This window comes from Electrophorus electricus, chromosome 22, assembly GCF_013358815.1.
Source record: "Electrophorus electricus isolate fEleEle1 chromosome 22, fEleEle1.pri, whole genome shotgun sequence".
In the NCBI taxonomy this organism is placed as follows: Eukaryota; Metazoa; Chordata; class Actinopteri; order Gymnotiformes; family Gymnotidae; genus Electrophorus; species Electrophorus electricus.
Genome location: NC_049556.1, coordinates 12,408,828 through 12,433,853, shown reverse-complemented (window position 1 = coordinate 12,433,853; position 25,026 = coordinate 12,408,828). Strand labels below are relative to the sequence as shown.

Sequence of the window (25,026 nt, the reverse complement as noted above, 5' to 3'; positions counted from 1 at the left end):
CAGCAGCACCAGTTTTAATGAATACGGATTTCATATGGTTGCAATTTTCTATAATTAATGTAGATTGTTATTCATTTTTATGTGATTGTACTGTATTTTATGTACATGTGCATATATCAATATTTATCTTCCCATGGACAAAGTACCCACCACACATCTACCCCTCTACCCCCACACATTCTACCCCGACACATTCTACCCCTGTACCCCCACACATCTACCCCCACACATTCTACCCCTGTACCCACCACACATTCTACCCCTGTACCCCCACACATTCTACCCCTGTACCCCCACATATTCTACCCCTGTACCCCCACATATTCTACCCCTGTACCCACACATATTCTACCCCTGTACCCCCACATATTCTACCCCTGTACCCACCACACATCTACCCCTGTACCCACCACACATCTACCCCTGTACCCCCACACATTCTACCCCTGTACCCACCACGCGTCCTACCCCCGTACCCACCACACATCTACCCCTATACCCACCATACATCTACCCCTGTACCCACCACACATCTACCCCCGTACCCACCACACATCTACCCCTGTACCCACCACACATCTAACCCTGTACCCCCACACATTCTACCCCTGTACCCACCACACATCTACCCCTGTACCCACCACACATTCTACCCCTGTACCCCCACACATTCTACCCCTGTACCCACCACACATCTACCCCTGTACCCACCACACATCTACCCCTGTACCCCCACATATTCTACCCCTGTACCCACCACACATCTACTCCTGTACCCACCACACATCTACCCCTGTACCCCCACATATTCTACCCCTGTACCCACCACACATCTACCCCTGTACCCACCACACATCTACCCCTGTACCTGCTACATTAGTCCAGATGCCTGAAGTGGGAGGGAGGTGTGACAGCCTGTCGCGTTCCGGAACTCCACCCCGCGAGTCACCGTGGAGACAGCTGGCCCTCTCACACCCCATTGGCCTGATAGAATACTAATAAAAGCCATATGACAAGTGCATACTAACTATGCCATTGAAATTCTAGCATATTCCACCACAGCATGAGGCCAGGACCTGTTGGAGTCACGTTTTGCAGGGAAAGTGACGGTTCTGTGTGTGTGGCAAGACTAGATGTCCTTATTAACCTTTATTACACACACACACACACACACACACACCATGACACCTGCATAGTCTTAAGCGACTGACCAGCGTTTGTTGAGGGTCCTACTCAATCCGTTTTCTGCCCATTTGTCTTGCACTGGCTGCGCGGCTGCCCACCAGAGTGCCTGTCAGAAAACAACTGGGCTTGTGTGGGCATCTGTGGCCATTCCAACAGGGAACGAAAGGGCCCTCCCGGCACAAAGGCTCAGCTCACATGGTTGTCCAGGAAACGATGACTAGTCAGCATGCTAATCACATTCCAGCCCTTATGAGGGGATTCCCACGATGAAGCCATGACAGTGGCGGTACATCAGCATTTGGTGAAGCGTCTGGGGGCTTCCCTGTATTCGGACCCTGACCCTAAACAGGTCTACTGGCCCCTCTGCAGACCCAACACCCCCCACAGGGGGTGACGGGTTGTTCTGAGTTACGGGAAACTCCATTGTGGAGATGACGCGATATATGCATTTGTTGCCACACCCACCAGTAACTACAGCCAGAGCGAGTGTGTGGGAACAACAACAACCCTCTTTCATCAGTAATGTCTTTGAAACTTCCCAGAATACAGAACCAGAAGAATCAATTATTAACTCACACACCTTCCATACCCATAACATAAAAGTCAAACAAAGAAACACTATCAAGCATTATCAAATGAGAGGTGCAATTCTATAAAATCTGCATTTCTAAGAAAGACATAAAGACTCGTCTCAGCTGGTTTCCTCTCAGGACAGTATTTGTGTCCCAAACAGCTGCAGGGTCAGGAGTAGTGTCTCCTTGTCCCACAGCGTCCTTCAGAGCTGTGTGTGTGTGTGTGTGTGTGTGTGTGTGTGTGTGGCGTACCTCGCTGCGGAGGTGACGGCTTCGCCTGTGGCTCTGTGCTCCTCGATGTCTCCTGATCTCACTAATGAGTCTCTGCTCTTACAGAGGAGCTCAGCGGCGAAGGACTCACTGCTGACGCCACGCCCCGCGGCGGCGAGGGCCGCTGATCCAAAACGTGCGCGGTGGCCTGTGACATTCTCGCCATCCATCCATATTTTTGTTTCACTCTTCTTTCCTTCTTTGTCTCTTTCGCTCTTTTGGAATGCCATAACTTGACAGGCTGATCTGAATCTCCTTCTGCTCCTGTCTGTAGGGTCTGGTTGCCGTGGGATACGTAGGGAGGACCAGTCTCCAGACTGCTCCGAGGGGAGGTTGAGATATTCGAACTTCCCAACTTCCATTATCCCACTCCTACAGCCCGTTCCTCCGGGAGGTGGGGGGTGACCCAGTGGGAGATTCCAGGAGAAGGCATTAGTGCATCAGCTCAGAGAGGCAGGACAATAAATGAAAATAGAGCTGCATTTCACCCGAGGGAATCTGCGCGAGATAGCAGGGCGATAACAGCGCTCATCTGCATCTGTTAACATTTAAGGGCTGCGTGAGGATGGAGGGCATGGAGTGACCTCTCTATGTTCCTCTTCCTTTGTGTGTGTGTGTGTGTGTGTGTGTGTGTGTGTGAGGTGTGTGTGTGTGTGTGTGTGTGTGTGTGTGTGTCTGCAGGCCTGTCGAGCTCTCATAAACAAACATTCACTCTAAGACAGATGCATACGCATATGGGCACACACACCTGCGCACACACACACGCACACGCAGGGATTTTTCTCTTTTGTAATGGGATGACAGTCACAGTTGCCTTCCTAAACCTCCTTATCAGCGGCAGGTGCACACACAGGGTGACGGGGCCAGTCATTATGCACAGGAAGACGGCACTGGTGAAAAAAAACATCTTTCTGAGAAGAATAGGAAAAGAACAGAGAGGAGACCAGAGAGAAGAAGCGAAAGCTTAAGCCGGACTGCGTGGGACTGTAAATGGATGCAGCATGTCTGCATGACAGCATGTCTGAGAAATGAGGAATTCATCAGGTCAGACTGGCGCTGAAAACAGGTGATGCACATTGTCACCTTCAGTCCTTACCTGAACTTTGAGCCTTTGAATCCTGACCCCTACCCTGCACCTGCTCTTCACTCATGAAAATGGCAACCCCTGCACAAACATGACACAGCGGTAAGTAGAGGCATGTCAGAATCGTTCAGTTGAAGACGCTCTGCAGAGACCTGAGATCTCCAGGTTGCCCTGTCTGCTGTGTGAGAAACACATTCAGACTGCCAGAGGTGTGATTGACAGGCTAAGGATACACACGCAGCTAAGGAAGACAAACTTGGAGGAGCGATGACATCTTAGCATTGAAACCCATACAGACTGTTGGTCTGTGGGGTTGAAGAAAGAGTAAGGAGAAGCCTCCTGCCATTCCTGGGTCAGGACCCCCCCCCCCCCCCCCGTGTGTGCGTGCGGGTGTGTGTGTGCGGGTGTGTGTGTGCGGGTGTGTGTGCGGGTGTGTGTGTGCGTGTGTGCGGGTGTGGGTGTGCGGGTGTGGGTGTGGGTGTGGGTGTGTGTGTGTGTGCGGGTGTGGGTGTGTGGGTGTGTGTGAGGTGTGCGGGTGTGTGTGTGTGTGTGGGTGGGTGTGTGTGTGTGTGTGAGGTGTGTGTGTGTGTGTGTGGGTGTGTGTGTGTGTGTGTGTGTGGGTGTGTGTGTGTGTGTGAGGTGTGTAGGTGTGTGTGTGAGGTGTGTGTGTGTGTGTAGGTGTGTGTGTGTGCGTGTGTGGGTGTGCGTGTGTGGGTGTGCGTGTGTGTGCGGGTGTGTGTGTGTGCGGGTGTGGGTGTGTGTGTGTGTGTGTGTGTGTGCGGGTGTGGGTGCGGGTGTGTGTGTGCGGGTGTGGGTGTGTGTGTGTGTTAGTTAAGGCTCGAATGTAAGACAGATGGGGAATAACCGTCCTGGCAAACTGTGACTTTGAACAGCAGGCAGATGCCAGCAACCAGAAAAATGTATTTGTTTGTTTATTTGTTTGTTTGTTTATTTTTTTAAATTGCCGCACCCATATGACCATTTCCTCCACATCTTCTATTCCTCTCTTCTTCGTTCTCTCTCTCTCTCTCTCTCTCTCTCTCTCTCTCTCTCTCTCTCTTTCTCTTTCTCTTTCTTTTTTACCCTTTTCTTCCAGAAGGTCAAACCCATCCTCACGTGGCCGCGTCTCACCCAGGACAAACGAGACATGGATCAGTGGGGGCCAATAGGATTCATCGATCATCTCTGAATCTCGGAAACATCCGGCGTGTACAAAGGTCAGGGCTTACACAGGTGTTAATCTCCCTCCTTTTCCTCCAGAACATCGTAGTCTACGGTCTGAAAGGAAAAGGGGGTTCTGTTCTTCGACACTGAATTCTCCTTTTCTTTCTTTCTTTTTTAAAAGTATGAGTGATTTTAAGAGGGACAGAACTGCAGCATCTCACATCCCACGATACATCCACCCCAGACATGTGGATGTACTGCGGTCACCACCGACACGTGCGATCACTCCCGTCACATGGATGTACTGCGGTCACCACCGACACGTGCGATCACTCCCGTCACGTGGATGTACTGCAGTCACCACCGACACGTGCGATCATTCCTGTCACGTGGATGTACTGCGGTCACCACCGACACGTGCGATCACTCCCGTCACGTGGATGTACTGCGGTCACCACCGACACGTGCGATCACTCCCGTCACGTGGATGTACTGCGGTCACCACCGACACGTGCGATCACTCCCGTCACGTGGATGTACTGCGGTCACCACCGACACGTGCGATCACTCCCGTCACGTGGATGTACTGCGGTCACCACCGACACGTGCGATCACTCCCGTCACATGGATGTACTGCGGTCACCACCGACACGTGCGATTACCCCCGTCACGTGGATGTACTGCGGTCACCACCGACACGTGCGATCATTCCTGTCACGTGGATGTACTGCAGTCACCACCAACACGTGTGATCACTCCCGTTACGTGGATGTACTGCGGTCACCACCGACACGTGTGATCATTCTTCACACGCAGATGTACTGTGATCAACAAGGCTATCATGTCAGTCAACACATGGGTCTTACGCATCACATGAGGAATGATAACCTTTCACGTAACCATGACCACCTAGTAACAAAATACTACAACATGACACAATAGAACAAAAGTTCAATAACACAACACAATACAACAAAAGTTCAACAAAACGATAACAACATTTAAAAAGTTATCAAAACTTTAACTCATTTCCTTCAAACTCTGGAAGACCTTGTGAAGTGTGTGAAGGACATACTTGGACCTGCGTGATGCCATGTGTAGAGAGGATGCAATGCATGCACACACACACACACACATACACACAAGCATATCAACACACACACATACAAGCATATCAACACACACACACACACATACACACAAGCATATCAACACACACACACACACACACAAACAAACACACACACACACACACACACACACACACATACACATAAACACACAAAAGCAAGTGCGTGTGAGAGGGCTATGACAGATAAGTGAGAGCCTGCTGAATGTGACGGTCGTGATCGATGTACAGAGATCCGTCAGTCCCCTCTGCAGACGGAACCCCTCAGATTAAGGCCAAACACACACGCCATCCTCACAGTAGAGCAGCTTAACCACACCAACATGAGCCATTACATTATCAATTCATCACCACCCATAGTTATTGCCTTCCTTCTGTCTTCTCTCAGCCGTAAACCTCTCTCTGGAGTCTGGTTTTCCCACGTCTATGTAATTCATCTGCTTTTATCTGGACGGAGGGATGGAGCTGTCGTGGGGAGCGTGTTTAGATAGCTGCTGCATCCATTATCTGCCAGGACCAAGCCTCATTCAGCTCCACACTAGGAGAATTAGTTATTCCTCAGTGGCCTGTCTAACCACTTGGTCCGTCTGTCTCTCTGCCTGCCGGTCTGACTGGTCTGTCTGTCTGACTGCCTGTCAGTGGCCTCACTGGGCTGCCTGTCTGTCCGACTGGCCATTGTGTATGTCTGCCTGCCTGTCCTGTCTGTCGGACTGCCTGTGTGACTGGTCTGACTGATCTGTCTGCCTGCCTGCCTGTCTGTCTGTCTATCTGCCTGTCTGCATGTCTGTCTTTCTGTCTGTCTGCCTGCCTGTCTGTCTGTCTATCTGCCTGTCTGCATGTCTGTCTTTCTGTCTGTCTGCCTGCCTGTCTGTCTGTCTATCTGCCTGTCTGCATGTCTGTCTTTCTGTCTGTCTGCCTTTCTGGGTGTCTGTCTGTCTGCCTGCCTGCCTGCCTGTCTGGGTGTCTATGACACTTTCTGCTTGTTCATTAGCTGCCTGATTAACCAAAGCCCTCAGAAACATTCATGTGTCACTGTGGTTGTAATAAGGAGAGGAAATGGGAGCACTGTGACAGGGGAACGTCAACTACAGTCGCTTGGTCGCCTAGACGATGGATGTTACTTCCTTATCAAACTGTATTCACTGATGCTTCCTCTGGAGTTTTATGAGAAATTAGCAAGAGCTGGAACACATGTTTCATTTTGTGTCCTTTCTATTTTTGAAATCTATTCAGAATCTGGGGATTACTGTCTGGATTCAGAAAGGGCCAGGGTGACAGCATCAGAAAACACCAGTGTGAAAAAAACAAAAAACAAAACTGTACCAATCAGTTAGATGAAAAAGTTTCTGGACTCCAGATAAATGTAAGGACAAGGTTCAAACACCATAACCAACTGCAGCCTTAACATTAAACTACATTTCGCATGCAAGTTGGTTCATGCAAATTATTACAAATCTGTTCAGTAGATCATGTTGCTCAAACACTGCAGTGTGCAGATAGCTTGGTCCTACACACAAACTTTCATGCAGTTAAAACAGCTTAGTAACATTCACTAACTGGCACAGCACACAGGGGGTTACTGGGGCAACCTGAGTATGAAACGCTGATGGGAAAACCACATATAGTGGGGATGACTAAGAGTATATCAGCCAAACAGCCAAAGAGTCATAGAACCAAAGACTCAAAGAGTCTGTCTCAGCATTCTCGTGCTCACACTTCTCTGGGGACGATTGAGGAGTTAGTTCAACTGACAAAAATCATGAGTGTTACCGCTGGGAGACATAACACTGTAGTGCAGGAAACTACGGTAGACAAAAAAGTACCAAAAAAAGGATGCCCTGGGATCAGAACTGGGGTTTAAGGTTGGGGTCATAACTGGGGTTTATAGTTGGCGTCATAGCTGGGGTTTATAGTTGGCGTCATAGCTGGGGTTTATAGTTGGCGTCATAACTGGGGTTTATAGTTGGGGTCATAACTGGGGTTTAAGGTTGGGGTCATAACTCGGGTTTATAGTTGGGGTCAGAACTGCGGTTTAAGGTTGGGGTCATAGCTGGGGTTTATAGATGGGGTCAGAACTGGGGTTTAAGTTTGGGGTCATAGCTGGGGTTTATAGATGGGGTCAGAACTGGGGTTTAAGGTTGGGGTCATAGCTGGGGTTTATAGTTGGGATATTAACTAGGGTTTAAGGTTGGGGTCATAGCTGGTGTTTATAGTTGGGGTCAGAACTGGGGGTTAAGGTTGGGGTCATAGCTGGGGTTTATAGTTGGGGTCAGAACTGGGGTTTAAGGTTGGGGTCATAGCTGGGGTTTATAGTTGGGATATTAACTAGGATTTAAGGTTGGGGTCATAGCTGGTGTTTATAGTTGGGGTCAGAACTGGGGGTTAAGTTTGGGGTCATAGCTAGGGTTTATAGTTGGGGTCAGAACTGGGGTTTAAGGTTGGGGTCATAGCTGGGGTTTATAGATGGGGTCAGAACTGGGATTTATAGTTGGGGTCATAGCTGGGCTTTATAGTTGGGGTCAGAACTGGGCTTTATAGTTGGGGTCATAGCTGGGGTTTATAGATGGGGTCAGAACTGGGGTTTAAGGTTGGGGTCATAGCTGGGGTTTATAGTTGGGGTTAGAACTGGGGTTTAATGTTGGGGTCATAGCTAGAGTTTATAGTTGGGGTCAGAACTGGGGTTTAAGGTTGGGGTCAGAACTGGGGTTTAAGGTTGGGGTCATAGTTGGGGTTTATAGTTGGGGTCATAGCTGGGGTTTATAGTTGGGGTCATAACCGGGGTTTAAGGTTGGGGTCATAGCTGGGGTTTATAGTTGGGGTCAGAACTGGGGTTTATAGTTGGGGTCATAGCTGGGGTTCATAGTTGGGGTCATAACCGGGGTTTAAGGTTGGGGTCATAGCTGGGGTTTATAGTTGGGGTCAGAACTGGGGTTTATAGTTGGGGTCATAGCTGGGGTTCATAGTTGGGGTCCTGCAATGCTCCCTGACCACATGGCATCTCAGGCCTCCAGCAATTTTCTGTTCTACAAAATGAGAAGGAAATATGTGTGTTAGTAAACCCTGCCTCCTCATATGTGTGTTAATAAACCCCGCCTCCTCACGTGTGTTGGTAAACCCTGCCTCCTTATAGCTCTCATCATTTGTGTGCTTATTGGATTTTGTATTTGATGGATATAGGTTTAAAGCTTATGGTTTATGGTTTAGATGTTTAGATGTTATTGTCTGGTTATAGGAGGTCTATGCTGTTCCTGTATAGATGTGCAGGTTCTTGACCTCATTGGTCCATGGCTGGCTAACACTGAAAAGTGTAACTCATGTAATGACACAATATGGCGCAGAGAGATCAGCAGCATTCTGCCTGAACAGAAGTGTCTTATAGTGATAAGTCATTGTCTGCTCCTCGTGATGAGTCAGCGTCTGCTCCTCGTGCAGGTGTCTCTGGAAGGCCCCGCCCTGCAGCCGTGCTTCTCTACACCCACGCTGGACAGCAGCAGTCAGAGCTGGGGACCTGGCTCAGAGAAAGCTGCATTTTCTCTGCTCCACAGCCCCCTCTATCTCAGTCTGTATATATATCTCTCTCTCTCTCTCTCTCTCTCTCTCTCACTCTCTCTCTCCCTCTCTCCTCCCCCTCCTCCTTCTCTCTCTCCCTCTCGTCCTCTCTCCCCCTTCTTCCTCTCCTCCCAATCACTGTGACACCCTACTCTCTCCATGCAGGTGGATATGTGTGTGCGTGTGTGTGCGTGCGTGCGTGCTTGCGTGTGTGCGTGCGTGTGCGCGTGCGTGCGCGTGTGCGTGCGTGTGTGCGTGCGTGTGTGTGCGTGTGCGTGCGTGCGTGCGTGCGTGTGTGTGTGCGTGTGTGCGTGCGTGTGCGTGTGTGCCTGCGTGTGTGTCTCAGTTGACAGTGACTGAGATAACTGGTTGAATACTGTGCACTGGTTGACTGTGATGACTTATGCATTTAATTAATTCCTAGATGTTTTGAGGGTTAAGACTATCCAGTAAAGAACCAGTATAACACATTCTGATCAACATGACACTTGATAATATAAGAAACATCAATTATACATTATGACTTTCAAGAAAGTTCCAAAGAATTTGCTGTTTATTCAGAAGAGAGAGAAATGGCTTCTGTGTGCACAAGTGACTCGATGACGTGGAGGTGGAACAAATAGTTTTGAGAATTTCAATTCTGATCTGAGAAATGCACCAAAGTGACTAAGAGAAACTGTTGGGATGTTAGGATGCCAGGATGTTATGATCTTAGGATGTCAGGATGTTACGATGTCAGGATGTTACGATGTTAGGATGTCAGGATGTCACGATGTTACGATGTCAGGATGTTAGGATGTTACAATGTCAGGATGTCATGATGTTAGGATGTTACAATGTTAGGATGTTAGGATGTTACAATGTCAGGATGTCAGGATGTTAGGATGTTAGGATGTTACAATGTCAGGATGTCAGGATGTTAGGATGTCAGGATGTTAGCCCTTAATGTGTGTCACGCAGTCTCACAGCAGAGGATCTTTTGGTCCTATCTCTCTATCTCTCTATCTCTCTATCTCTCTCTATTTCTTCTATCCCTCTACCTCTCTATATCTCTCTACCTCTCTATCCCTCTATCTCTCTACCTCTCTATCCCTTTATCTCTACTTTCATCCATGAGGACCTTATTAGCCTTTGCCCCTGGCCTGCTACATAACAAACTCTACATAACAAACCAGTCCCCTGGGCAAAGCACGCACTTCCGCCTGTCTCTCAGACTGCTGCAGTACAGAAAAACGCAAACATGCCTGCTAACTAGGATAAACGGCAGCACAAGACCTACTTGTTTATTGGTGCGTAAATACCGCACTCCAAATGAAATGCCACACTACATAAAATTCCACCTTAGTTGCTGCTGCAGGCCTACGTGTTTGCGGTCACGTGGTTAACCACCTTCAGCCTACCACTTGACCTGTTGACACCGTGACAATGCGACATAAGAATAGTTGTGTACTGTAAGAGGCACGGACACTCCAGGAAACGCAGAGACTGCGTCAGAGCCCAGAGAATATATACTTTTATCCGAAATCCACCAAATAGCAGTAATCTAAACTTAGAAGGAGTACAAAATGAAACGATGAGAAGTGACTACACTAATGAAGACCAAATAGTTTTATGATCAGAGGACATGGAAGCGATTCTTGTGCGCGTTCAGTGCTACGACAGACGTAACTGTTTGTGCTCAGTGAGGGGTGTGTGAGGTGCACTTCGACTGACGATGGGCCCCAGAGTGAGCTGTTATTTCTGCATTCATTTAGATCCACTTTCACGCTTTAATTTGCACAAATCAAACAGAAAGATAAGCCCGAGGCACACTGGCCGCTCATTAGGTCAGTATTGGTTAGGTCAGTTTTCTTTTCGTGTGTGCAGAGCGGTAAGGCAGCTGCAGTCAGCCCTCAGTCTCACGTGGGCCCCGTGCATCGTCTCAGAGGAACGTGACCTTCAGGGAATCAGCAGGAGGTTGTGCTCGCGTAATTGCTTTGCTTATGTTTCTCCTGGTATCCATCCTCACTCATCTTATTGTCAGGTGTTTGTTGTCATGTAGAGGCTTTCTATTAAAATCTAAATTCAATTAACAGTGATGGGTAGTGATGGCTGTTGTTAAATTTTTGCGCAGCCATCATGAAACAGCCATGGGCTAATTCACCTACTGCCTACCCAAATATATTATTTATGTATTCCTTTATTCTTACGGAGAGAAGGCTTACATGACCCCCCACTGTTCTCTCTCTCTCGCTCTCTCTCTCTCTCTCTCTCTCTCTCTCTCTACTGTGGTGCCTTAGATAACTGTCGTTAGAAACATCAGAATTGTGGATGGTGGACCAAACGCAGTCAATGGCTGTATAAGATTGCATTTATGTTATTTATATTATAATAGCTTATAAAAGTAGAGATATGTTTTAAGTAGGATTCAGTTTTCGGCTCTATGACTGAAATGCTGCAGTGCGATAGTGCGCCATCTACCGTCGATTTGATAAAACAAGCGTTCGTGAGCAGACCAAAAGGAATGATGTGAAGTCATGATCATGTGTAGTCTTAATCACATTTTACACATGGGAAAACGCGAATATGATACTAGTCTCCGTCCCAGTGGTTTTTACAGACAAGACGCTTCATTTAAAGGGGTTCTTCTAAATAAAGTTAGTGGGAATTCTCCACTAAAAGTCCTTGAGTCGGGGACTTATCTGGTCCAGTCTTAATGTCTGTCCTGATCATACCAGACCAGTATGTGGACATATTAAACATAAAGCCTATTACTGACCTCGCCTTCTGATCAGTGATGCGTGAAAGGTCAGTTATCAAATCTCTTTCGCCTACAGACACAGACCACAGTCGATCCCAGATATTAAGGAGCTATAGAGGATCTCCAGGGAAATGCATCTTTCTAAAGTTCACATTTTCAGGCTCAACAAATCCAGGCGATATTCATTAAATTGGTCTAATTAGAATATCATTGTCATTATTATAAACATAACTATTCAATAGTACTGGACTGAGTTCTGCCTTGTTTGCATCAGTAGGCTATAGCTGTTTTGACCAGTTTGGTAAAACAAGCATTTAAAATACAGAGCAATTGTTTTGATTGCACATAATTTCTCTTAAACACATCTTATTCACCTGATTTAGATATTTTAAAAAGGACTGGTTGCTTTAACAATCTGAAATTTTCCTTATGTAAATTAGTAACAGGGTCTCAGTCGCACTTCTTAACCAGATCAAGCCTGGACCAAGGCAGTAATGCCATTTTCCCAATTTCTCCAAGGTCTGAGTGGGAATGCAATTTATTTCGAATCCACCTGAACCGGACTGCTCACGGTAATCTTATTCAATCCTATATTAAATCTGATTCAATCCTGTATTATTAAAGCCGTTTGATGTTTGCAGTAACTATCGGTACTTCTCGCTAGCTTCTAGCTTCACACGTGCACTTCGAGCAGTCTTTTCAATCTAAGCACGCGGGGAAGGGCGGTACAGGTAACCATGGTGACCCGGGGAACACCTGCGGGGACGCACGGGGCGCGCTCAGCTTTGCGGTCTGCAGACACTGCAGACCGCTTAGCTTTGCGGAGCGGTCTCTTCGTTTCACTGCAGAAGCATTATATAATATTCATGAATCTGAGCTTTGAATAGGCCAACTGTTGCGCGTGAAGCGTGAAAATTCGGCGCTAACGGAGAGGTGAGTAATTAGTCTTGGGCAGTTTTCTCTCCCTTCTGAATACCCTGAACATTTATTACCGCCATTCAGAAGCTGTATTACGCTTTCTTTCGTTTTGCTGCAAAAATAACTGTTCTACTCAGATTAAGATGATTTCGGATATTATACGGCCTACTCTGCCATTAGCCAGGCGCACAAAACAGTGCACCTCTGCGCGCGATGCCGCTCTTTCTGTTAGCAGGGAATCCTTGCTTGCACGCGGCCCGCGCCAGCGTGACGGATATGAGCCGTTCTGCAGGGAGGAGCGCTATGCCTCACATGGTCGTGAAGATTGTTGGCGGAAAACAAATTAAACACTTCATTGATCCGAACAGGCATGTGTGTGTTTGTAGTTGTACACTAGGCCTACAGTGCAATAAGTTTCCTTCATGGATGTTTGTTTTCAAGTTATTGTTAGAATATTCTAGAGTTTTGCAGAAATTTTATGTTGAATAATAATATAATTACTTATAATATATACATATGAAAGAATCCATACTGGACAGGAAAACATGTGCCGGACAATGTCTGCAGTGTCGGTCGCTACAGTAAAAGTCTGGTTGCGCTTTTCAGAATTCAGGCTGCTGTTGGACAGAATGCGGCACCTCTTCATAGGACTGAAGGTGCGCTGCCGAAACCCGGCGACCACGCGCAGGGCGCCGGTGTACAGGTATTCACGCGCGCTAAGCTGTCGGTTAGTGTGTTTTTGTACGCGAAATTAATGTGACAATTTGCACCGGAGAGAAACAATGTTTTGGACAGAGGCCCTTGATCAGCTGTGCAAGCAAAGTGCTATATATTTATAATTAGTATTGTTAGTGTGTCGATGTTTTACGTATTTTTACATCTTGGTAGGATGAAGCGGAAAACCCAGTGTGACACATGCTTGACATTTCCAGTTCTAGAGTTCTCCTGACCTTGGAAACAGCACTGGGACACTGTCCATGGTCTTGAAACAGCACCGACGGCTGTCCCCATGTGGAGCTGAAATGCTGAATAAACGTAGCACTCGGGCCGCTCAGATACTTAACTGGCTGCTGCTTTTCTGTAACCCTTTCAAATAGCCAAGAAGTGTTTTAATAAGAGAGAAAGAAAGGAAAACAAAAACAGTTCAAAATACATTTGAGCAGTATTGACACCAGCAAGCAAAAAGAACACCTTTTAATACTGCAGGAGCTCTCCACGGTAGCACCAGCCAAGTGTGTCCTGCTCTCTGCCCTGCGCTGGCGAGAAGCAGGACACACCTTCGAGTCTTTCGTATGCAGCACTGAGAAAACTGGAACACACTTTGCTTCCTCCTGCAGGTCCCAGACAGACTGTGCGTAACTGCTCCCAGTGGAGATGGCTCCCAGTCCTACCGTCACCGCAGGAGTCCAGCTGGTAACTACACTAAAGCAGTGCAGCCCCAGCCGCAGGTCACAGGGCGGGAGCTCCAGGTTTGTGCAGTCTCCTCACACCGTTCCCCTCCTCTTTTATCATGCTGACCACTTCAAAGTGTTTCATAGATTCAGTTTCCCTAACCTGCAGTTAATGTACCAGAACAGTGAACCATGAGGAAACTTCACATTTACATGTCTTAAATGATATATTTCTTTTAAATTATTCTCTGTATGAATCAGTCTCTCCATAGTTCCTATGATTCATATCGTAGTTCCTATGACATGAAATGATTCACTTTTTCAGGAAGGTCAGGATGTCCGTGTGGAGGACTGGCTCATCTTACAGGCATCAGCGGAGCTGAAGGGCTGGAAGCCCCACACATTAGAAAACATAGACGAAGAATTCGCACCTCTTGACCCCTCCCACATGGGCACCATCCACCAATCAGAGCTGACGTACTTGTTCCTCAGACGACAGGTGCCTCTCAAGCTGCCCACGATGGCCTCTCTCCTGCACACCTTTTCCTGCTCGGCGCACCCAGAGCAGGTATGCAGCAGTGCTACACCTGTTCAGCTGCGAGTCTTGCCCGCACACTAGCTCCCTCTGCTGGACACTCAGAGCTCTCCACTTCTCAGCATCTCGCACTACACTTAAGCTCAACCCTACAAAGCAAGAAGGCTCCATTTATGCAGTGATATCTCTGCAATGCCGCTTGCAACGCAAATATCAATATGTCACCTTTCACATATCACAGTCATGTGTTATTTATATTGTTATGAAGAAACAGAGACTGCGTTGCACAGTGCTATGCACTGTGTGTGTGCAAGGTATCGGTGAAAAAGATACAACGGCTTGTGGCAGTCCACCTGTGTTATACTCCAGGGTGGAGAGGCGAGAGAGTAGATACTTGGGCATGATTTAGGGTCAACCAGCAGATGGCATGGATATCCACGCTTACGGCTGAAGTCCACACTTATTCACTAGTGTCTTAGATGAAGTCCACACTTATTCACTAGCGTCTTAGATGAAGTCCACACTTATCCACTAGCGTCTTAGATGAAGTCCACACTTATCCACTAGCGTCTTAGATGAAGTCCACACTTATCCACTAGCGTCTTAGATGAAGTCCACACTTATCCACTAGCGTCTTAGATGAAGTCCACACTTATCCACTAGCGTCTTAGATAAAGTCCACACTTATACACTAGTGTCTTAGATGAAGTCCACATTTATCTCCTAGCATCTTGGATGATGTCCAAACTTATGGCTGAAGTCCACACTTATCCCCTAGCATCTCACCCCGCAGGTGCTGTACGAGAAATTGCTGCAGTTTATACAGAGTCTGCTTCCAGGTCAGGTGGCTCAGAGCATTGAGGTAGGTCACCCACTTGATATCAGGTCATCAGATAACCTCACATGATTTAATCGAAGGGCAAATACATTTTGATACTTGATTAGCGCATGACTTGCAAACATTAACTTGTGCAAGCACATGTGGTTCTGAATTCCATTGAAGGCAACTTGGAAGTGGCTTGTAGAAGATAATTAATATGAGTTTTGCCAACATGTTTTATGGTGAAAAGAAAAGAAAAAAATACCCCTGATTCTACTTAAATGATGAGATGAACAAGGTGTGTTAACACCGGAAAAAACACTTAAAGCTGTGAACGAGGTGTGTTAACGCAGGAAAAACACTTAAAGCTGTGCTGGACTGTGGCCATCTGGCGCTTCAGGGAGGCTGATCCCTGATGCTCTGTATCACTGCCCCCTGCCCCCCCTCTTAGGAGATCTATGTGGCCCCCAGTGAAACAGAGACTTGGCCTCAAAGGTTCCAGAAACTGGAAAGCGCCTTGCATATGTGTGACAGCCGGAATACAGGTAAGGGGTGAGACCATAACTCTGGTATGTGGTCCCCAAACAGATCAAAGAAAAGGTTTTCAATGCAAGATGCAGGGTTTTAGATGAAGGGTTTTATATGCTTTTTCAGGATATTTTAAGTCCTAGTCCAAAAATCAGCCAGATAGCCAAGTCTTGGCTACCTCAGAATAAGCTCAGAAAGTGTAGTAAACACCCAAATTGTACAGTACAGTGAGATTGTGGAAAGCACCATACTGTATAGTATAGTGAGAGTTTGGTAAACACCCAAACTGTACAGTACAGTGATAGTGTGGAAAACACCCATACTGTATAGTATAGTGAGAGTATGGTAAACACCCAAACTGTACAGTACAGTGATAGTGTGGTAAACACCCAAACTGTACAGTACAGTGATAGTGTGGAAAACACCCATACTGTATAGTATAGTGAGAGTGTGGTAAACACCCAAACTGTACAGTACAGTGATAGTGTGGAAAACACCCATACTGTATAGTATTGTGAGAGTGTGGTAAACACCCAAACTGTACAGTACAGTGATAGTGTGGTAAACACCCAAACTGTACAGTACAGTGAGACTGTGGTAAACACCATACTGTAAAATATAGTGAGCGTGTGGTAAACACCCATACTGTATAGTATAGAGAGAGTATGGTAAACACCCATACTATAGAGTATATTGAGAGTGTGGCAAACACCATACTGTAAAATATAGTGAGAGTGTGGTAAACAAACCTACTGTACAGTACAGTGAGAGTGTGGTAAACACCCAAACTGTACAGTACAGTGAGAGTGTGGTAAACACCCAAACTGTACAGTACAATGAGTGTGGTAAACACCATACTGTACAGTGAGAGTGCGGTGAGAGTGTGGTAAACACCCATACTGTATAGTGAGAGTGATAAATATCATACTGTAAAGTATAGTGGGAGTGTGGTACACACCATACTGTACAGTACAATGAGAGTTTGGTAAACACCATACTGTACAGTGAGAATGCGGTAAACACCCATACTGTAAAGTATAGTGAGTGTGGTAAACACCTATACTGTACAGTACACCGAGAGTATGGTAAACACAAATACTGTATAGTGAGAGAGTGATACACACCATACTGTAAAGTATAGTGAGAGTTTGGTAAACACCATACTGTAAAGTATAGTGGGAGTGTGGTAAAAACCATACTTTGGAGCATAGTGAGAGTGTGGTAAACACCCATACTGTACAGTACAATGAGAGTGTGGTAAACACCATAATGTACAATAGACTGAGTGTGGTAAACCCAAATACTGTAAAGTACAGTGAGAGAGTCATACACACCATACTGTAAAGTATAGTGAGAGTGTGGTACACACCATACTGTAAAGTATAGTGAGAGTGTGGTACACACAAATACTGTAAAGTATAGTGGGAGTGTGGTACACACCATACTATACAATACAATGAGAGTGTGGTAAACACAAATACTGTACAGTACACTGAGAGTGTGGTAAACACAAATACTGTATAGTGAGAGAGTGGTACACACAAGTACTGTAAAGTATTGTGCGAGAGTGGTACACACCATTCTGGAAAGTATAGTGAAAGTGTGGTAAACAGCCATACTGTAAAGTATAGTGAGATTTTGGTAAACAGCCATACTGTAATGTATAGTGAAAGTGTGGTAAACACTCATACTGTAAAGTATAGTGAGAGTGTGGTAAATACTATACAGTACAGTAAGAGATCCCTTCATGATGTGAAAAGCCTTTACTGTTACTCCACTAAAATATCACCTAAGAGTTACAGCACTTCCTAAATTCTGTGCATATGACTGGTCCCTTGGTGTGCAAATGGAATAAATGACCCTTTTCTTCATTTATTATTTACTTAGTTTGCTAGGATATGATTCTGGGCTGGCTGCGATATGCAGGGACATCCTGAAACTGTCTTTGCTGTTTGAGCTTAAGCAGCGCACAGATGACTAATTCCAGGCAGCTCTGTTGATGTGTCAGAAAGCGCACTGGCTGGATATCACCTTTTACAGGTCATCCTAAAACGTGCCGCTTGTTTTAGGATGTATTGAAAAGGAGCAAGCCCAATGCCTGATTGAGAGCTATAACCTGACCTTCGACCTGGGCCTGAGTCCTCTCAGGGTTAATGAGGTCATCAGAAAGGCTCAGCTAGGGGGCAGAGTTCACCTGGCCACCGCCCTTCTGCTTCTGAAGAACAGATGACCCGGCCTGGATTCACAGTGTGAGGGACGGAGCTGGTCTGGGATCAGCTTCCTCAACTGATAGTGGTGACTTTAGCCTCAAGCAATGACTCTAAAACTGTCCTTTGTGGTCAGAATGTCAGATCATTTCAGTGCACTATCATTACTGATATGTGAAATATTTAGGTGAAATATTTAGTTGGAAATTCACACTCCAGAATGTTCGCTGTAATTTGATTGAGTGGTGGGAGTGAATGGAACGCTTCAGACCTCTTGCTGTAATGTGATTGGGTGGTGGGATAGAGTGGAACACTCCAGACTGTTCGCTGTAATGTGATTGGGTGGTGGGAGAGCGTGGAACACTCCATACCTCTCGCTGTAATGTGATTGGGTAGTGGGAGAGCATGGAACACTCTAGACCGCTTGTCTGTCCTGATGGGGCTGGTGAATAAACAAATTATTCTGATCTAGTCATATTAAAATTTGAATATTGTGATGTGATATTTGTTTTAAAATGAGCCTAGGGAAAACTTTGGCTCAAAAAATATTCAAATAATGTTTAGTATGATGAAGCTCAAGAAGCTTGCCTGTCTGTTTGTGTGTGTGTTAGTATCTATTTTGCATGTGTGTTTGTGTGTGTGTTAGTATCTGTTTTGCATGTGGGTTTGTGTGTGTGTGTGTGTGTGTCTGTGATGCCTAATTCATAGTGGACAGGAAAATAAAAGAAGAGTAAAATTACAAAGAGCGCATTACAAGTGACGTGAAAATATGCATGAAAAATTGCCTCACGAAAACTGAATTAATTGATCGAATAAACTGGCCGGTCCAAGAAGGGAGACTTGTGTGACTGAAGTGTTGATTCAGCCCAATGTCATGGATCAGTTCCTGCCCAAATGGAAAAGATGTCCTGCCTCCCTTCCACCTGACCAACCCCCCCCCCCCCCCCCCCCCCCCGAGTGTCATACAATGGCGAGCACCACTCCTCGAGTGGCTGCACCTGCCACACTGCCACACAGCTCCTGTCAGGACAGAGGTCACACACATGCTATATTCTAGTTATTTACACAGGTCCTGTCAGGACAGAGGTCACACTCATGCTATATTCTAGTTATTTACACAGGTCCTGTCAGGACAGAGGTCACACTCACATGCTATATTCTAGTTATTTACACAGGTCCTGTCAGGACAGAGGTCACACACATGCTATATTCTAGTTATTTACACAGGTCCTGTCAGGACAGAGGTCACACACATGCTATATTCTAGTTATTTACACAGGTCCTGTCAGGACAGAGGTCACACACATACTATATTCTAGTTATTTACACAGGTCCTGTCAGGACAGAGGTCACACACATGCTATATTCTAGTTATTTACACAGGTCCTTTCAGGACAGAGGTCACACTCACATTCTATATTCTAGTTATTTACACAGGTCCTGTCAGGACAGAGGTCACACTCACATTCTATATTCTAGTTATTTACACAGGTCCTGTCAGGACAGAGGTCACACTCACATGCTATATTCTAGTTATTTACACAGGTCCTGTCAGGACAGAGGTCACACTCACATGCTATATTCTAGTTATTTACACAGGTCCTGTCAGGACAGAGGTCACACTCACATGCTATATTCTAGTTATTTACACAGGTCCTGTCAGGACAGAGGTCACACACATTCTATATTCTAGTTATTTACACAGGTCCTGTCAGGACAGAGGTCACACTCACATGCTATATTCTAGTTATTTACACAGGTCCTGTCAGGACAGAGGTCACACTCACATGCTATATTCTGGTTATTTACACAGGTCCTGTCAGGACAGAGGTCACACTCACATGCTATATTCTGGTTATTTACACAGGTCCTGTCAGGACAGAGGTCACACTCACATGCTATATTCTGGTTATTTACACAGGTCCTGTCAGGACAGAGGTCACACTCACATGCTATAGTCATACAATGGCAAGCACCACTCCTCGAGTGGCTGCACCTGCCACACTGCCACACAGCTCCTGTCAGGACAGAGGTCACACTCACATGCTATATTCTGGTTATTTACACAGGTCCTGTCAGGACAGAGGTCACACTCACATAACTATAATATAGAATGTGAGTGTGACCTCTGTCCTGACAGGACCTGTGTAAATAACTAGAATATAGCATGTGAGTGTGACCTCTGTCCTGACAGGACCTGTGTAAATAACTAGAATATAGCATGTGTGTGACCTCTGTCCTGACAGGACCTGTGTAAATAACTAGAATATAGCATGTGAGTGTGACCTCTGTTAGTGAAAGTGTTTACAATCCTACAGGCCTGGCTATAGCTGTCATGCTGGCACCGACAGAGTAGCCCCGGTAGAGTAACACCGGCAGAGTGTTTTACTGATGTTTCTAATTCCCTGACGTATCCAGCTAGGCCTGTTTCTTGTCAGTTTATGCATTATTGAAACATTGAAAATGACGAAAACATATTATAATAAATGGAAGAATGATTTAAATATTTTGCTCGAACATTTGAAGAAAATACTGATTTTTACTGTTTTCTAAAGGGATTATTTTTGAGAAAAAATATTTTTGCAGAAACATAAGTGTAAAAACCACTAGGTGATTATAAAGAATATTGAAAATAAAACTAAACAAAGTGTTGAGTTATAAAAAAAGTTATGTTTTTTATTTGATCTCAGTTGCTAGGAAGTGCATTGCTTTCTTTAACCAGTCCCTGTTTGTGTAATGTGTTAATATTGGGTTCCATGCATGTAAAATCCTGTTATCATCTGTCACTGAGGGTCAAATTTATCACAAGAGAAATAGGATCTTAACAGACAAAAAGACCTACACATACAGTGAACAAACACCACTGTGTGTAGTCAGGGCAGTAAGCCAGGCGCTTCAGAAGTTTGGAACAGTTTGCCAGGAAGAGGAAGCACTCCCACTGACACCGTGAGGAAGATGAGGAATATGGTGAAGAAAGCAAAGAAAGCATGCATCTTCAGAACTGCACAGATTAGCATACTCTCTGGGATGATCAGGTTAACAGTCCGTTCTTAGAAGCAGCCTCCATGATGCCAGTGTCTGAACTTCTGCCCTGTGCTCAGGTGAGTCCAAAACTGAACTTTTTGGTTGAGTACACCAGTGCTGTGTTTGGTGACAAAACCCTGCATAACTTTTGTAAGTCGCGAGAAGATTGTCTGTCAGATGCCGTAAACGTAAAATATAGCGGTCTGTTGATTCTTTGGGGCTCTTTTGTGGCTTGTGGTTGAAGGGCATTTACTAAGCTGCATGACATATTGAATTTGAGCCATGCCAGGATATTTTAGCCAAGAACCTGTTGACAGATTTGGTCTGTAAATAGCCCTTTGAGCAATGCAATGCCTTCCAACAGCCACCACGATCAACACAGAATGGCTGCAATAACCGTGGTTATGTGATGGCCATGTCTTAACACTCAGGTCTGAACTGTTGCATGGAGTCCACATGCACATGCAAAAGGCCATCCAACGTGAGACTCTTAAAGTAATCTGAGCAGAGGAGTGGTCCAAAACCACTCCAGAAGGGTCCATCTGCCTCGTCACACTTTAAAGGGCAGAGGTTCAGGGCAGGTGTGCCCTGCAACAGGACTTCACCAAATACGTCAGTAATTACAGGCATGACAATTAATCTGACATGAATTTTTGCAGGTAAATCATTCTACCCAATGAAAATGTAAATATTGCATTTAATAGGAGTATAACCTTCTCCACATGTTTGAGTGCAAATATTAATCATTTGTGGTGTTTATTGATTTTTGCTCAATTTCATGAAAGGTCTCAATAATTCTTAAGTGTGCTGTGTAAAGGTTTGATTTTGAGCTGGTAAAATAATGCAGAAAATTAGACATATTCCCAGAAAGTCTGAAAATGGTGCATGTCTACTGTAAAATTCAGAACGGTTCCTTAGCTGCACGACGGGTCTTGCACAAAGGACCCGCGACATCGACATCTAACACTAAAACGTGAGGCGTTTACCGTTATCTCTGTTGCAGCAATTTGACTATACGCCTGTAAACGTCACGTGTGTAATGTTTGATAAGGACACCCGGGGGCGGTGTACGTATCGCCTGTCTGCCTTCACCTTTTTCTTGGCCATGTGACTAAAGATCTGGACAGACATCCCCGTTGTGCTTTTTGAGGTGTCCAGGATAAGCGGGCGCCCTGCAAATTACGCAAGGGCCCCGCCTCCCACGCGTGCCAAAGCGCGTGTCGGCGTTTACAACTCCCTGAGAGTGAATGGGAGCAGCAGCCCGGTGCAGGTGTGAGGCCAACAGGAACGTCGAGCTTTTCTAGCAGCTCTGTAGCCTGCTGACCAGCGGTTGTCTAGTCGGTGTCTCTAGCTAGGCAGCTCTTGGTGTGTCCGTTTTGTTTGCTTGTCAGCCACTTCCACGGCTGGGTTCTGTCACTTTGTGCCTCGTAAAAGTGAGAGCTAAATACGACTATCTATTAGGGTTCATAAACGCCAACGGGCGCCGCTGTCCCGTTCCGAACTGCAGCAAGGGCGAGAGCAACTGCGTAGCGCGTGAACTTGCGTTGACATGCGCGTGCACGAAATGAAACTGGAGTGTCGGCGCGCCCGTTACGTCACTCCTTACGCTGACTGTCGACACTGGCTGCTGACGAAACGCGGACTTTAAATGCTGATGAGCTTGGCGTACTGACCAGTATGGATACACCTGTCTCAGTAAATAATAAGCATCAATTACTCAGACCTTTATGTTTAAAACTAACGGGGCACGTTTGAATGTGCCGTTTACAGCTGCTAAAATGAAAACGAGTATTATCTGTGGTTTCCAGGCGTCATGCTTAAATCCGTCAGTAGAGCAGACGCTGTACAAGCACACACTCAGCTGACCGTGGGCCAGGTGGCCCAGGGGTCAGGTAGGGTCACAGGATGGTCAGGATCGACCTTAACTAGCAAACTTATAGTGCGACGTGCTCCGTGTGCTTAGTGGCTCTGTTTCTCATTCTTAATTTTTTAATGCCATTTGAGTAACGTCATATTTTACACGCGCTTAAACCCCCCCCCCCCCCCCCCCAAAAAAAAAAAAAACACGATACGCACGCGTCCAAAACAACCGTGTTGCTTGCGGGGGAAACGAAAGCAGGAGTTTCGGTTGCGTCAGAAAGGGAAGCGAGAGTAAATACGAGCGCGCAGACACCGGAGAAAGCTGGTGTGGAGCACGGCAAGGTACGACGGCGCGCTTCAGAGGTGCTCACTCTTAGAAATGTTTCATGGGACGGTGCAGCGACTCTTTAACACATAGTATTAGAAGCAGTGTTTTATTAGTAGTACTTTGTTGTTCGTTGTTCGACTTGCAGCTGAAATGACAGAGGCGCGGAGTGGAGCTGCGGGATCTGACATTGGCAGGTCGTATAAGGATGTAGTGCTCGCTAATCTCCGACCAGACTATAAGAGACGTAAGTCGAGACACATTTATACATGCTTAGCTATTCTTCATTACACAACCTGCGGAATAAAGTGACCAGAGTTCTGAAAGGACCACCGGGAACTTGTCCAGTTCGGCAGTAAACGTATTAAAATGTTCAGTGTTTTTGTCTATGAAATGGAGGGGGAAGTTCCGGTTTCATGTATTTTAACCATGGTAACTTGTACCGTAATAAACTGGAGTGAAGTCTGACTGATAAAATGGGCATTAACTAAGTAAGTCTGTAAATCGTACTGGAAAACGAATATAGTAGGCTCCCACAGTAACTCACTCCTGCGGGTAGAGAACGGCACTGCTGCCTGAGACGGGCGTTAGTTACATTACTCTGGCCTGTATGCATGGAAATACATTTCAGTTATATACAAGGGCTGTTTCCTGCCTTTCGCCCTTATGAGATCTGTCAGTCGTCGCATCTTAGAAACAAAGAAGAAATAAAAATGGTCTCAAAATTCACTAAGTGCAGCGGCTTATACAGGAATGAGACATGGATACAAAAGATTAAGTTCTTGTATAATTCATATTCATCTAAAATATTTTGGCAGTAGAAACAGACCCGTGGCTATAGCCCAGACCCTAAACACACCCCTGGGTTAGCCCAACTGCTGAAGAGGTAAACCTAGCTGCTACTGACGCGTTAAAAAGTGGTGCACTATTTGTAGATTGCATGGTAGCATATATTCAAGTCTTGGTGAGACATTTGTGGTGGTTCTGTGGACTCACTTCACGCCTGTTAGCTACTGGTCAAGTTTTACACTCTAAAAGATGAGTATGTGGTGTAAGTTGTTAGTAGCAAACGGCCCCCTCTGCTGGCCAAAAGGAGAACAATACGAGACGTCTGCCTGTCTGCTCTGCTGATAGGTCTTTCTTTCGACGGACGTATCTGGGGACAGGCCATCAAAACTGGGACTGTCCCCCCAGAAAACAGGGACGTCTGGTCACCCTACTCAGGGAGCTTCTTTGAGACTGTCTTCTCTCTCATTATAGAGCTATATACAAGCTTCAATTCAATCTGAATCTGAATTTTTTCTCATCTCTCTAGCACTTCGTTTTTTGTCTAACACGATTTGAAATAATTAAATTGGCCTATACTTGTTCAGATCCTTGTGATTCCTCTGTAAACTGCAGTGAATAATTTAGATACAAAAAGGTTAAAAAAATTGTTCTCATGAGTTCGTGTCAGACCTGGATTTGCTAATTTTCTTATTAATTAGTGAAATCAATGTAGACAATAATGTCCACAAGACTTTTTTTGACCTGAACAAGCACGCCTGTGTACATAGCCAGAATGTGTGTATTGCGCTCAGATTTCTCCCGTTATGTCCCAGGCCTCTGAGTGAGTGATGCAGTCTGTGAGCTCTGATCTTCTCACCCTAGGCCCGCCCCAAAACCCACCTCTGGTACAGCTGATTGGCTCCCTCAGAAAACTGATGGCCCAGAACCCTGACGGTG

The 25,026-nt window shown here is 45.9% G+C and overlaps 1 protein-coding gene across 1 annotated transcript; it reads left to right on the top strand.

Moving 5' to 3' along the window:
* Positions 1-13,168: 13,168 nt before the first annotated feature.
* On the top strand, positions 13,169-18,651 carry LOC113568407 (uncharacterized protein C1orf87). Its single transcript, XM_035521757.1, has 6 exons — positions 13,169-13,314; positions 13,981-14,080; positions 14,328-14,570; positions 15,331-15,399; positions 15,809-15,902; positions 17,955-18,651. Exons 1-6 carry the CDS (start codon positions 13,169-13,171, stop codon positions 18,113-18,115), a joined length of 813 nt encoding a protein of 270 aa, XP_035377650.1. The 3' UTR covers positions 18,116-18,651.
* Positions 18,652-25,026: the final 6,375 nt, after the last annotated feature.